The sequence below is a fragment of the Diospyros lotus genome, chromosome 15 (assembly GCF_014633365.1).
Source record: "Diospyros lotus cultivar Yz01 chromosome 15, ASM1463336v1, whole genome shotgun sequence".
In the NCBI taxonomy this organism is placed as follows: domain Eukaryota; kingdom Viridiplantae; phylum Streptophyta; class Magnoliopsida; order Ericales; family Ebenaceae; genus Diospyros; species Diospyros lotus.
Genome location: NC_068352.1, coordinates 28941020 through 28954940, shown reverse-complemented (window position 1 = coordinate 28954940; position 13921 = coordinate 28941020). Strand labels below are relative to the sequence as shown.

The window sequence follows — 13921 nt, the reverse complement described above, 5'->3', positions numbered from 1 at the left end:
GTTTTTTCCTCCTCACATTTTTATCTTATTTACTCATTACAGGCCTATGAATCTCAGTTGACTAAATATGAACATCGACAATAATAAGCATAGGTTCATCGCATATTAACACAAACTATATATTTGGGTTTATTGGACATAAACTTACGTCAACTTTGATTAATCATTTTGACTAATTCTCCATCTTGTATGTGATAAATTTATATTATAATTTTATCTTTCTTTTTCTTTTTTTTTATTTTGTGATGAATTTTAGTTTATTACAGATGAATCAAAAAACAACACCGAATCATTATCATCATCTCTTTATATCTCTTTATCTATGTATATATATATATATTATGAATTTGGATTCGTTGTGGATGTACCACCAAGTCAATTTGGGTTCACTCTATCTCTCCCTCTCTTTTTGCTCTATGATGAATGACGAACCTAGACCGATTTTTGATTTATCCTTCATTTCTCTATTTTTTTTTAATGCCCGTTGATTGATGACCATTAGTTGCTTGTTGTTCTTCTATTTTTATTTTTGTTAAAATCAAAAGATAAATGTGTGATAAAAATAAGAAATATGAGAGATGAAAGGTGTTAACACACATTTTTGTAACACCTCGTATCGAATGATAGGAAGATCTGAGACAACTTACCTTGATAGGCCTACGCGAACTTTCCAGGGAGGTCACCCATCATTAGATTTTCACAGGTCAAGCACGCTTAACACTATAATTATTTGCCTACATTCATCTCAAAAAGTATCTAGTTGGTATTGTTTCATTTCTTACTTATCCTAGATGTATACTACAATTTTCTGGACTCTTGGGGTGCTACGTACATCGTGTTATCATGGGCCCACAACCATGGGTCAGTTCATAGCTCTCGCCCTTCGACAGCCAAGAGCTTTACCGCACTTGTGAGCCTCTCAATCGCCCTCTAGGCGATCAAGGTGAGACGAACCCAGTGCATCCACAAAAGATAAAATAATCATCTAATTGTTTTGTTTAACACAAGAGTGGTTATTGTTATTTTTCAAATATTAAGATTTTTTTTTATAATTTTGCAAAATCTCAAGGGTGTTTTTCATAATTTATTGAAAGAAAAAAGAATATACCAAATTGATGTTGTAGGAGAACAAATATGATACAAAATGGAAATGAGGAATTGAAAATTTTCAAAAAAGAGTAAAAAATGGAAATGCGGGATAAATGTGTAAATAAAAAAAATAAAGATATTTTTGTAAATATATTTTCTTAATATAAAAAATATTTAATTAAATATAAACATAAATTCTATTATCCATTCAAACAAATATAAATACAAATTAGTAGAGATTAAATTGTTTCCAAATTTAACATGGTCATAAAACAGATTTCAAATTGAAAACACATTTATGATATTGTAAATTGAGTGTGAAAAGTTTATATAATTATAGAAATAGTTTGAATATATATATATATATATATTTGTGTGTTTTTTAGAGTTTTGAAATAGGAAATATTTTGAAAATGTGAAAACGATACCATTTCGATATTTTCATGCGTTAGAACACCAAATTGGAATAAATTTTTACCTTGAATTATGATTTAGAAAATAGGGAGGAAAAATAATCTGATATATACCATTTTCTGTTGGATTTGTAGGCATTCTTACTAGCTATTTAGTTGTGGAAAATTAGAACATTTATTTTTTTAAATTGAAAATAAAATTTTGGAAAATAAAGGGTTTGTTTAATTATAGAAAATATTTTTAAAATTGTTAACCTTAATTTTATACTAAATAGTTGAATTTCCAGTTAGACAATAAAAAACTATTTTTTTCATTTTTTAGTATTATATTATGAATTAAAAAACATAAAAAATAATTTTCTAAATTTTTTAGAATTGAATGCTTTTTATCTTGAAATATAAAATGTTTGAGTATATTTAATTATAAAACTATAGTTAAAAATTAGGAAATGTTATCTGCAGATAAAGCTATATTTAATTGTTCTGGACATATGAAACGTAAACAGTGTTTTCAGCATGTTCCAAAAGATATCCAGCTAGGCCCAAATCCGTTGGATACCCACTGGACCATATCCGCCAGGCCTGGCCCAATTGTCAACCCGTCACATTTACAAGCATCAACGGCCCAATCAAATCCGCAGGGAGCTAGGGTTTGGGTTTCCTCCATTATATATACCCGCCCCCTGCAACCCTTCTCGTAGCTCTGAGTCTCTGATTTGGTTAAGGGGAAGGGAATCGGAATGAGGTCCGAGGGTGTTGATTCGCGGATTTCAATTTTTTTTTTTATTTATTTTTTGTTGTTCTTCCATAGCTTCAAACTGGGATCCCTATGAAGAAGCAATCCCTTATTGATAGGAAGTGCCGTATGACACTTCAAACAGCGGCGGGGCGGTGGTGCGGCGGTACAGCCTCTCCTCATCCACCGACGGACCCCCTCCGATCCACCATAGTCGGCAGGGTTGGTGTTGTCGGTCGGGGAGCGGTGGTGCCGCCGCTCTTGCTCGGCCGTGTGTGTGATTTGAAACGGGTCTCTGAGGGTCCTCCGTCTATCTTTCTCAATTATTTTCACCGCTCCATTATGTAGAATAGGAAGGTCCGATGCCACGTCGCCGGTAGCGAAAGAGAGCGATGACCGGCGATGCTATGATCGGACCAAAATCAAACGCCGATGCTGTTTCGCATTGGATAGGAACCTGTGGACCGATTCAACGCCGTTCGTCCACGGAGCCGGTTTGTGCGATTACATATGGTTTAGTTTTTGCCGAATGATTTTTGATTTTTTGTTTTTTGGTTGTTTGCTGATTCTGCTTTTATTGACATTTGGTTGATGCACGAAGCCAATGAGGAGATTCATATTTTGTAAAGTTGGAATTACCGTCTGAATCATCATATTGATGATAGATCGACTATCTGAGGCTTCGTCACTTTGTGCAAATATTCAATTAATTGATCTTCAAATTTGATAATCAACTGAGAGGGCCTGTTTGGTTGTTTTTTTTTTTTTTTTGAGTTTTTAAGTTTGGTAATATTTAAATTGATAATATATTTAGATAAATATTAAGTTATTAGTTATTTAATAGTTATGTTTTTGGTTTGAAATAATTAATAAGTTATTTATATAATAAAAAATAAAATAAAAATATTATTAATTAATAAAAATATTAAATATTTATTTTAATAAAATTAATTATAAATGGTTGTTATATATATGTTAAATTATTTAAAAATATATATTAATATAATATATATATACACACAGACAGCTAGGAGATGGACGGACGGATGGTGGACGATTGGGGCGATGGCAATGGCAGAAAAGGAGGAGACAGGAGATGCGATGGCGTTGGGCGACTTGTCTTTTTTGGATTTTAAAGTAGAGGTGACGATGGCGCGACAAGGAGGAGAGACCGGCCAACAGGAGGCGGCCGTGCTGGGCGGCATTGGTATTGTATTGGCAGTCTTGGCAGATGTGAAAGGAAGAGAGAGCAATGGAGGAGAAAGAGTAACATGGGACGAGGGGTGTAAGTATTGAAAATGTTAGGGCAAAACTGTAAATGACTATCAATGCAATAAATTGGTGATAGCATATTTGCAAAAGTTATGGGCTATTAGCTGGTATAAATGTTAGATAGTATATAAATTATATAATCAATTTATAAGCGACCAAATTGCTTAGCCAATCAGGCCGGAGTAGCTTAGCCAAACAGGCCCGAATATTGTTACATCTTTTCAAATGACAAGGCGTTGTTGCTGGGCCAAAAGCCAACCAAAATTCTTATTAATGTTACTGAGAGTTGAGATTTGAGAACCTAAGTAACATGGACAGAAGAAGCTCTAGCAACCCTATCTGGGACCGTGCTACACAAAAGGCCCACAAAAAATGGAGATAGATGCAAAAAAGGGATTAACATCAGCCAGCTCGTGCTGAAAACCCGGAGGCTAATCTCCAGGGGCAACAGCTCTCTTGCTGGAAAACCTACTTTGTCATGTTGGTGGAAAGAACCTGTTGAGATTGAATGGTAGTGTGTAGAACTCTTCATTCCTGTTGTCTCCTCTGAAGGTTCTGAACTTCACCCACCATGGCATCCCCCTGTCCTTCTTCGACTTCTCTACCTCTATCGTGTTGTCGAGGAACACTGCGACTATCAACCCTACCGTTGGTGGAGAAGCCAGTACAGTGTTCATGAATGCGTTGAACTGCAAAAGGAAAAGGCGCAGTGTCAGGATTTAACATCCCCGGAGATAGTAACCTAACTCTTATTTGCTTCTTGATTTGTTTGGAGCCAGGATGCTGGAGCCAGATTAACTATGAACAGTTTGGTTGATTTCTTAAATGATGGGAGGCTTGGATTGAATGATACTTACCCATCCTGCATTGGTTCGAACAAGACCTCTATGGATACTCTGGTATTCGTAGAAAAATTGAGGTACAGATATCCCAAGGAAGAGCGAGAGTCCGGTTATGGTGAGATTTCTCATAGAATTCATGTTAGTGAACTGGAGAAACGAGAGGCCGACTGACCCTGTAAACAGACAAGGAAATCTTGTGAAGTGAAGACGAAGAAAATAGAAGGAATGGATTCTGGCAGATGCTAATGGCATACCCACGAGACCAAAGAGAACACAGTACAAAGCAGCATAGATGGGGAAAGGTATAGAGGCAAAAACAGCTCCGAATTTTCCTGCAAATACAGGACATGTGAATTCTGTAAAAACCACGTATCAGCTCATCAAATGACTGCTGAAAATGAAATTCTCGCTTGGCAAACGCTAATGAAGGAAAGGGAAAGAAGATTTGGAACACAATAGACATGATTTTGTAAATGTAAAAAGAGAAAGGGGCAGCCCCCAGGTACCAACCTAAGATGGAGAAGAATATCATGAAGCCAGCAGAAATTTGAACAACTCTGCGACTTCCAACCCGGGTGAGTCCAAGTAGTCCCACGTTCTCCCTGAAAGAGGAGCCAGTTCTCTTGTCATGTCTGCATGTTCTATCAAAAGAAACACGACAGAACAATCGAGACGCAGTTATACTTACACTGATACAGTAGACCCAGTGCCTGTTCCGAATAGACCATCAAGCAAAATTCCAATCCCCTGTAGACCAAAAGTGTGAACTTAAGACTTAGAGAAGCACATTTTGAATACAAATGGGTATTAGCCGCAGTAGGATAGAATATCATGATCATTACCAGGCTACTATTCTAATTCCATTGAGTCATATTTACTAACATGCAATCGCCGGTTTCAAGAGAACAGATGATGTGAAAAATCTGCTCACCTGCCATCCAATGCCTCTGCTCAATACATAGGCAGGGGGTGGAGTAGCTATAGCTAGCCTAGATGCTGCCTTGTACGCACCAGTGGACTGCATTATAGAATTCAAAGTCAGATGAATGTTTTGGCGTTTGAGTCATAAATCTTCAGAGTGGCAGGAGGACACGATAGCACATAAGAGGTCAAACACAGCAGAATGGTTCTAACAGTGAAGTGAGTGGAACAGAATCATTATCACAAACCATCTCTAGCTTGGCTTCATATATGCTTAGGAAAGCTAACTAATACCTCAACTATGGATACGAGAACTGCAGACATCATGGCGAAGGAATGCCCAGCTGCAAAAGTAGGTGGGCCCCACTGCAGCGGGTATGGAAACTTAAACCTGAAATGGGTGCACCAATTGATTCAGGACCAGGAAAAATGCACATACACGGAAGTAATACACAGAAAAAATATAATAAAAAACACAGACCATGGGGCAGTTGATATGAGATTTGCTTTGTCCGTACGGCAACTGACTTGAGTAATATGAGGTTTGCCGCGGTAGGCTCCGCCGGCAGTCAGCAGAAGTGCATAGATCCAGACGATTGTTACACAGATCAATACAGGAAACCGCTCAAAAATAGGCAAATCCCTCAGTGGTCTCACATGCTTCAGATACTGCAATTACATTGCTCATTATTCACATCAAAGGCAAAAAAATAACTATGGCGCCTAAAAAGAGGCCTATGCCAGCAGTTTTAGTAGTAACTGCACTTACTTGTGACAATCCAATAACCAACAATAGCATTGGTATTCCGATCTCTACACAATTACCAACCTGAATTTCAGATGTTTCAATGAGCAAAATTGCAGAAACCAATATGAAGTCTAGAAAACTCCTAAGGAGAGTAAGAATCAGAGGAGATATTGGGCATAAAATAAGTCTCCTTTTGGCTAGGCATATGATAAGTTCATAGAAACATTTTTATTTTATCTTTCTAAATCAAATTAATTTTCTACGCATTTAAGGATTTAAAGAAAACCAACAATATCTAGAAATTTGGCATCAAAACAATGGAGTAAATGGCATATTAGAGGGTCTAGAATGTAGTGCAATACATAATCTTTTTGATATGAATGTCTCGTACATTAGGTGGCATGGATGCCAAGGAGTAATGAGCTAGTAAAGGCAATGGCCAGAGGATATTGCAGCTAATAAAATGGGGGTTCACAATATCAATTTATTAGCCATTTAAAAGACCTACCGCAGGAAATCCACGTTGAAAAAGCCCAAAACCAACCAATCCAACCACAGGTGCCATACCTAGGGGACTGAAAAATCTGCCCAAAAACAAAAACGAAACAGTAGACACACATTGTCATTCTGATTTGAGAGTTATATAATCCTGTCAAATTACAGATACCATGATCATACCGTGAAAAGAGACCCCAAACTTGGCTGTAACCTAGGATGATTTGTATGCTTGCTGCTACAATTAAAGCTCCTTGGATAGCTCGCATTGTCTGTATGAACCTCTGCAAATCAATCAGAGAATATGTCTTTCAATGTCCGTTCACCCAAAATACCTTTCACAAGGTCTGGAAATGAAATGAAGAACTCAGCAATGTCACACTACTTGTAGAAGTATCTTGGAAACCAATATGGAGATGGATTCGTCGAGATTTTGAAGACAATTTACTTGGTTTATCATAAAATGTCAGAGACATGTAACCCTTGTAAATAAACCAGTAAAATACATCACTTAAAAAGAGTTTTTATCTCCATGCAATTCTCAGAAAATAAAAACTGTTCTCTTGACAGGAGTGGGAGAGAAAAGACAGGAACTTACAACATGAGGTTCATTAATTTCTTGCAGGGATGAATCATTTATGATGTAAAGTATAGGAACCACGTAAGCATAGGAACCTCCTACAACAGCTGGCAACCTGGTTCCGAAAAGTGCTTGGAGAAGTGTGTTAATGCCAGCTACAAATAGCAGAGTCTGTATCACCCGTGCCTTGTCACCCTGGTATGCCATCGATAAAATGGTCAAAAATGTTAAAAGAAGAGAACAGGGTTATGGTAGACGAGGAAATTCATCTCTGACCTACCACAATAGCAAGTTCCACAAAGAAAATCTAGGCCATATTTCACCATGTACGTTGACCAAAGAAGTTGTATGTAAATTTTATCTGGAGAATGAGATGGCAAATGACTAATCAAAGGGATTACATACATCTGAAATGGCAGCATCTAAGCCTAGGAAGTCTCTGGGTAGCGTCCAACTAGAATAGGTTCATATTTGTTGCACATCACTAGAAGATGGCTCAGGGAGAGCCCCATAGAGTAAAGCCAACCCTCGCCAACCACGTGAAGAACAGATCAAAGGAACTATACAAATTCAATAGAGAGAAATCTAAAACAAAATGGCATCCAGCTTACATCGGTTCCACCCATTAATGGGACGAGAAGTGTAGGGATCATTACACTCGTTCCCAGCATCAAAATGTAATTCTGAAATGCTAACAGAATGGTTTCAGCTGCAATATAAAATGTAAAAAAGCATGTTAAATTTACGAGGAAAATAAATGTGTCGTGTTTTTAACTAAATAGTAATACCTATATGGGCTACAAGTGAATTTATTGATTTTTCATCATAATAACTAGGAAAAAAAAGAGACTACAACTCAGCAAAGATAAAAAGAATATAAATTAGACTTCAAGTACGCAGCAAAGGTACCTTCCTCTCTGTATACAGACTTGTAATTACATAAGCACATATATAGATAGACAATACACCCTGACAAGGTATATTTCTTTATTGGTCAAAATTCGGGCACTTAAGCTGCATAAAGAACAAGAAAACCACTATATTATTTTCCTTCTTTTTTATGCTGAGGAATATCAACTTTCAATATTTATTCATTCTAATCTGAGCAAATAGCCAACCCCATTGGAATATCTTTGCAAGGTACAAGTTTGTTTCTCGTTGCACAGCAGGTGCCAAAAACTACAGAGCTGAACTTAGCTTCACAAACACTAATAAGGAAGTAAGCAATTAACTAGCAAGAATTACATATATATGTATGTATTGTGGCTGACAGCAAATAGAAAGTCTAAACTGGCTTCTTAAGGCAGCCAATTCGTGTTGCCAAACAATAAAATCGGCAATAGCCAAATAATTTAATTCATTATAATGACTGCCATGATCCATGCTGATGAGGCAACATGCTTGAAATTTGCAGTATTTCTGCATTATGATTGCCTTATATTAGGAGGTAGGCACAAAAGGAAAAGGTGTGTGAAAAGCTACAGTAAAAACTGCAACCTAGTGAATTGTTTGAGAGACGAACTTAAACACGGAAAGTACTTTAATAAAAGAGGCTGAACTTACTTCGCAGGCTGTTTCTCTACACAGGTCATAACCCTAACATCCCAAGTTTTTAATCCACCTCTTTTAACTGATGCTTCCTATTGCTCTCCAAAGCTCTTACTGAACATCATTGATCATCCCAACAATAAATACCATTATCCTGTTCTTACCTAATGCAGTCAATCAAAAGTTATGTTTTTTATTCAATTACAAAATGATGTCTCTGACATTGCTGCATTCTCCACTACATATTCTGCCTAATAGTGCATTCAGATGGTCCATCTCAGGGCTTCTTGATGACATCAATGAACATTTCTTTTAATCATCTGCTTTACTTCATCATCAATACAGTTCATTAAAGCTGGCACATGAATTCATGACTCTTGAGTGCCCCATATTTTACTTGAGCACATTGCAATGTTGCAGTCAGAACCATGACCTATCTGCAACATGGATCGTGTAATGCTTCATTCATGTAATCCCCAAAATAAGAAGCTCAGGGTTATATACTAGTTTTAGTAGATATCCAACCACAAGTTAATGATAATCACACCATGAATCCCAAACAAAGCATTGCAGAGTCACTGGCCTTGTGAAGCACTTTTCCTTTTCTTTTGTTAAGTGGTCTCTCTCTTTTCTAATACTGACTACCTGTAAGACCAATTGGAGTATCTTGAAATCCAGACGCTAGAGGAGCTTATGGTCATAAGATATCATTCTCCTTTGTTTACTTTCAAGTCTCCAAGTTGACTAGGCTACCCTAAAGATCTGGAAAGGGGATGAAATCATCAGATATGTTCTGAAACCATATAAATCAGGATATCCCGCACTAGTAATTGCTCTATATTTCTTTCTCAGAAGGGACTAAGAGTAATATGCGGAACCGTTATAGGTGCCAGCATTATCATATCAGTAGAATAAACCACAGCTGGTATGTGTCATTTGAAGCACATTATCTATCGCAAGCCTTAATCTCACTATGAAGCACCTTATTAGAGTTGATTGAACTAAATTACAGGCATCAGAGCTGCAGGTAGAGCCAGCCCCTACTAGAAAAGAGCGTATTAAATACTCTTCAACCGTGATCCTTCAATGTAACCAATCATTATCGCATTTACATCCCTGAAGACCTCACAACTTTTAGTAAGCATTTCATTGCCATGAAAATAAGGGGAAAATAGAATAATGATATTTAGTCCTATATTGTAATTTGAATTGGTGGTTTGACTGGACAATATGCCCAATATGCCCTTGACCAATGCCAGGACATATTGGGCACTTCTCCCAGTTGGGCCACCAAGGAGAACTAATAAATGCCATTACCTGGAAAAACAAACAAAACCTGGAACTGGAAGCGCACACCTGCCTACTAGATAGCAAATTCCTCATTATTTTCAGAAGCAATTACTTACATCCTTAATGCCCTGTTTTGGATACGAAGAAATTCTTAACCATCTACAATAGCATTCAGCTCATCATCTCTTTTCCAACAATTTTCTCCTTTCCCATCTATCATATCAGAGCCCAAAAAGTGAATAAAGATAGAAACTCACATTTGTTCCAGACTCAGAGGCCTTCCCTACTTGAACAACTAGTGATCAAACAAAAGAGAGAGAACAAGAAAAAGGGAAGTTGCGGCATTGTGCCTCACCCACTAGCTTACTTTGAACCGGGAAAGTAAATGAGAACAAAAGCGCCATTTCCAAGAGTTCACAGTGATGTACTAGTGCTAGCCTCAGCTTTCATGGAACCAAATGCACACAGTTACAGAGACCACTCTGCAACTTCAAAACCCATAAAACCCCACAAAACCCCACAAAACCCCGCTTCCCATTCAGAAAGCCTTCTTATTCCAAACACGTGTATTTACATTTTTACATGCATATTTGTCTCCAACTGTACTTCTCTCTCTCTCTGTGCGTACATATACATACAGAGGGAGAGAAAGAGAGGACTTACTCCATGGAGGATTAGAATCTATGCAGTATTCGAGGTCTTGAAGCTGTTCCATGGGAGGGTGGCTTATGTCTGCCATTGTTGAAACTTCAAGAGCTTCCCAGAGAGAGAGAGAGAGAAAGAGAGGGGGGGGGGGGGGGGGGGGAGGAATAAGGACAAGCAGGACTTTAAAAGGAAGAGAACCAAAGAACAAAGCAAAAGCAGAGCAACAACACAACACAGATAGAAAGCGGAGAAAAGTTGGAGAGAGAATAGAGAGAGAGAGAGAGAAGGGGAAGGAGAGTGAGGGGCATAAATGATACATACATATATATATATATGTATGCAAATGAAAAGAAAAAAATAAATTACAAACATATAAGAATTGAAGAAAATAAATTTTATTTACAAATTATAATATGTTATATTTAAGATTCAAATAAAACAGTGAGTGATAGTGATGTGAAGTGAATATTTTCTCCGAGAAAAGGGAGGAAAATGGAAAAGAAAAGAAAAGAAAAGAAAAGAGAAGAGAAGTTGCTATTCTCTCTCAAGTTAGTCCCTCCGATACGCTGCTGCTGCTGCTGAAGCCACCAACAGCGGCAGATTCTGATGAATGATGATAAGCCTTTTTCTTTTTGAAAATGCGCTACCCTTCCCTCCGCATATTTGCCCCCACTTCTTTCTTTATTTGCGGAAATGCCATCCAGGTGGGCCCCCAGGTTCCATTAACTTTGAGATCTTCTTAATTAATTTCCAACGAACAAATATTCTCTCCTTCGCTTTTTATAACCCCATTCCCATCATTTGTATTAAATTATTCTGTGCTCACAAATATTAAATTTATTTATTTTTAATAACACACATTTATTATTTAATTAAATAATTTAAAATAAATTTATTTGAATGTTAAAAATGAAATATAATAAATACATATTATTTGAAAACAAAAATACGATTTTTCCTAATGTTTAAAATACAATTAATTAATACAATAAATCAGCCTAATCTTAAAAATAAAAAATTGTTTGAAGAATTTTATATATTTAAAAATATTCATCGTATTATTGATATCTAAAACTCCTCAAATAATTTTTTTCTGAACTTACCGCTCTAACAATATTTTTATCTATCTATTAAATATATTAAATAAATTTAGGGTTTAGAATTTAAGATTTAGAGTTTAGCTTAAGAATAATTTAAGTCTGATTATATAAAAATATAATAAAATTTATTTAAAATTACTCAGAGGGTGAGGGCGTTGTCCATTGTTTAAGGATACTGACATTTTATAAAGTTTGAGATTATTTTATCTAAGCAAATGATGTGATATATAATATACAACCAAAATAAGATAATATATATTATTATATTGTAATATAAAATATTAATATTTTCAAATACCATAACCTTTTTTACTAAGTGCCTATTTGGTTGGACCCACAAAAGATTTTTGATTAAATGATGATGTAACATAAAAATACTCAATACCCATTGGTGGCAGCACTCAAATTTAGGCAAGGCATGGCAGATCACATTGCAATCATGCCATATTCATCCACCCACGCCCTCTGTGACTTTGGGGGCTATTGTATTGTATTGTATGGTGGGATCTGTTTCTCTTTAATATTAGTGTTCCTTATAGTATTGTCATTTTTCCTATTTAAATTCTTGATTTATAAATCATATCATGTAGAACTATAAATTTGAACTAAAGCGACACACAACAAAATTAGAACACTCAGTTTCAGACTTATCAGATGATGTGTTCGATTTCCTTAATTAAAGTATATATAAATTATATGACATAGAATCATTCAAATAAAATAAAGGCTCAGCACAATTAGAATTCATAATTTTAGATCGATAAGGTGACATATTCAATTGCAGAACTTAAACTTGTGAATCATTCATTCGATATAAAACTATATATATAAGAAGTAATGCCACATAGTAGGACTTAGAATCCGCATCTTTAAACATACAAAATGAAATGATTGGTCTGCGCCAACCTCTAAACTGCGGCCTCATATGGTAGAGTAGCTGGTGATGGTAACAATATTTAGGAGGAATCTTAGTAGGGCTACTGCGCCCCTACTTCTGAAAATTTGGAGGAGGAGGAGGTGAATAAAGGGGTAGGTGGGGGCATTAAGAGGGTTCATTTTGATGGCAGCAAATGCGTAGGGCATTTTGGCAGCGGGGGTGGGTTGGTTGGTTGGTTGGTTGGTGCAGAGATTGAAGCAGCCGATGGGAATTCAATTCAATGCTTGTATTTTCATTCGTTGTACACTTGTACCATCAAACCTTGTTGCAGTGCCATTTGTTGTCTTGTCCTTCGCCTTCTTGTTTCACTGACAGTTCTGAGAGAGGGACAATGATTCATGAAAAATTTTAAAAAACACTATTAGTATCTTTTAATTTATATTTTAAACTATATAATGCATATAAAATAATAAAAATATATATTATCTAAAAATGTGAGCAAAAATAGTGAGACGTGAAGAATATTTTTATTATTTTATATGTATTGTCTAACTCTTAATGTTCCAATAATATAATCCAACAATTTAATTCTATTGAGTGGGACACAAGAATATAAAAAAAATGACGATAAAGTGAACCATTTGACTCAATATTTACTTGTTATTTATTATCTTCTCTTTGCGTTATTGGGCCAAGGTTTGTATACTTTTAGAGGGGGGCAGAGAGAGGGGCCAGATTAGTAAAATTAAAACAACACAAGTCTCTGCAAATAGAAGTTAAGGTCAGATGGGGAGGGGGCTGGGGTGTTCGCACGTGTCAATCTATGCAATGAAGCTCACACGTCTGATCTGCCCCTCACGTTCATGACATGCTCTTTGAAATGACATTCCCATGAGCAACCCACTCCATAGTCGAGCTATTGTCAAATTTACCCAATAGCAAGAGCGATTGTTATGATCAGTGCAACTATATATTAGATATTTTATCGTGTAGAATTATTTAATTAAGCAAGATATTATTATTTATACATTACAAAGCAGTCAAATGTGAGTCACTCGACCCAAACAACTCTTTTTCTTGATTAATTGGAAAAAAAAACCCCAAACAAGCCATAATCATACAACTAACCAGTGGGATCATACAAATAAACCAAAATTTGGGTTCATTTTGAAACATCCAAACATAGAATCTATCTGCCTCTAGATAACAAGACCCATCATCTACTCTGTTGAAGCATACTGAGCCTGGCCCAATTTCTTTGTTGTTTTCTCGTGAACTCCTATACTATACAAAATTGGAATCTTACTATCCAAACAAAATCAATCTCTGTTACCTGCAAGTAGGGTCCAATTTGCATTAGCAAGG

General features: G+C 36.2%; 1 protein-coding gene and 3 non-coding genes across 4 annotated transcripts; 3 read left to right on the top strand and 1 right to left on the bottom strand.

Moving 5' to 3' along the window:
* Positions 1-2326: 2326 nt before the first annotated feature.
* On the top strand, positions 2327-2393 carry LOC127792743 (small nucleolar RNA U49). The gene has a single exon (XR_008021211.1). It is a non-coding gene; the product is annotated as a small nucleolar RNA U49 (small nucleolar RNA).
* Positions 2394-2594: 201 nt separating this feature from the next.
* LOC127792742 (small nucleolar RNA snoR2/U65) lies at positions 2595-2750 on the top strand. Its single transcript, XR_008021210.1, has one exon. It is a non-coding gene; the product is annotated as a small nucleolar RNA snoR2/U65 (small nucleolar RNA).
* Positions 2751-2836: 86 nt separating this feature from the next.
* On the top strand, positions 2837-2924 carry LOC127792737 (small nucleolar RNA snoR77Y). The gene has a single exon (XR_008021205.1). It is a non-coding gene; the product is annotated as a small nucleolar RNA snoR77Y (small nucleolar RNA).
* Positions 2925-3657: 733 nt separating this feature from the next.
* Positions 3658-11159, bottom strand: LOC127792484 (nucleobase-ascorbate transporter 1). The gene is made up of 14 exons (XM_052322982.1): positions 10598-11159; positions 7708-7805; positions 7115-7291; positions 6700-6800; positions 6530-6605; positions 6043-6102; positions 5755-5942; positions 5568-5664; positions 5284-5370; positions 5041-5099; positions 4863-4954; positions 4607-4684; positions 4368-4525; positions 3658-4199 (listed from the first exon to the last, which is right to left on the bottom strand). Exons 1-14 carry the CDS (start codon positions 10896-10898, stop codon positions 3987-3989), a joined length of 1785 nt encoding a protein of 594 aa, XP_052178942.1. The 5' UTR covers positions 10899-11159; the 3' UTR covers positions 3658-3986.
* Between the last annotated feature and the right edge of the window lie 2762 nt (positions 11160-13921).

Coding starts and splice junctions, on each gene's coding strand:
- LOC127792484 (XM_052322982.1), bottom strand. CDS start 10,898: ATGTATCATTTATGCCCCTCACTCTCCTTCCCCTTCTCTCTCTCTCTC. Junction 5,100..5,283: donor GCAGAGGCATTGGATGGCAG/GTGAGCAGATTT, acceptor TTTGGTCTACAG/GGGATTGGAATTTTGCTTGA. Junction 4,526..4,606: donor TGTTCTCTTTGGTCTCGTGG/GTATGCCATTAG, acceptor GTCTGTTTACAG/GGTCAGTCGGCCTCTCGTTT.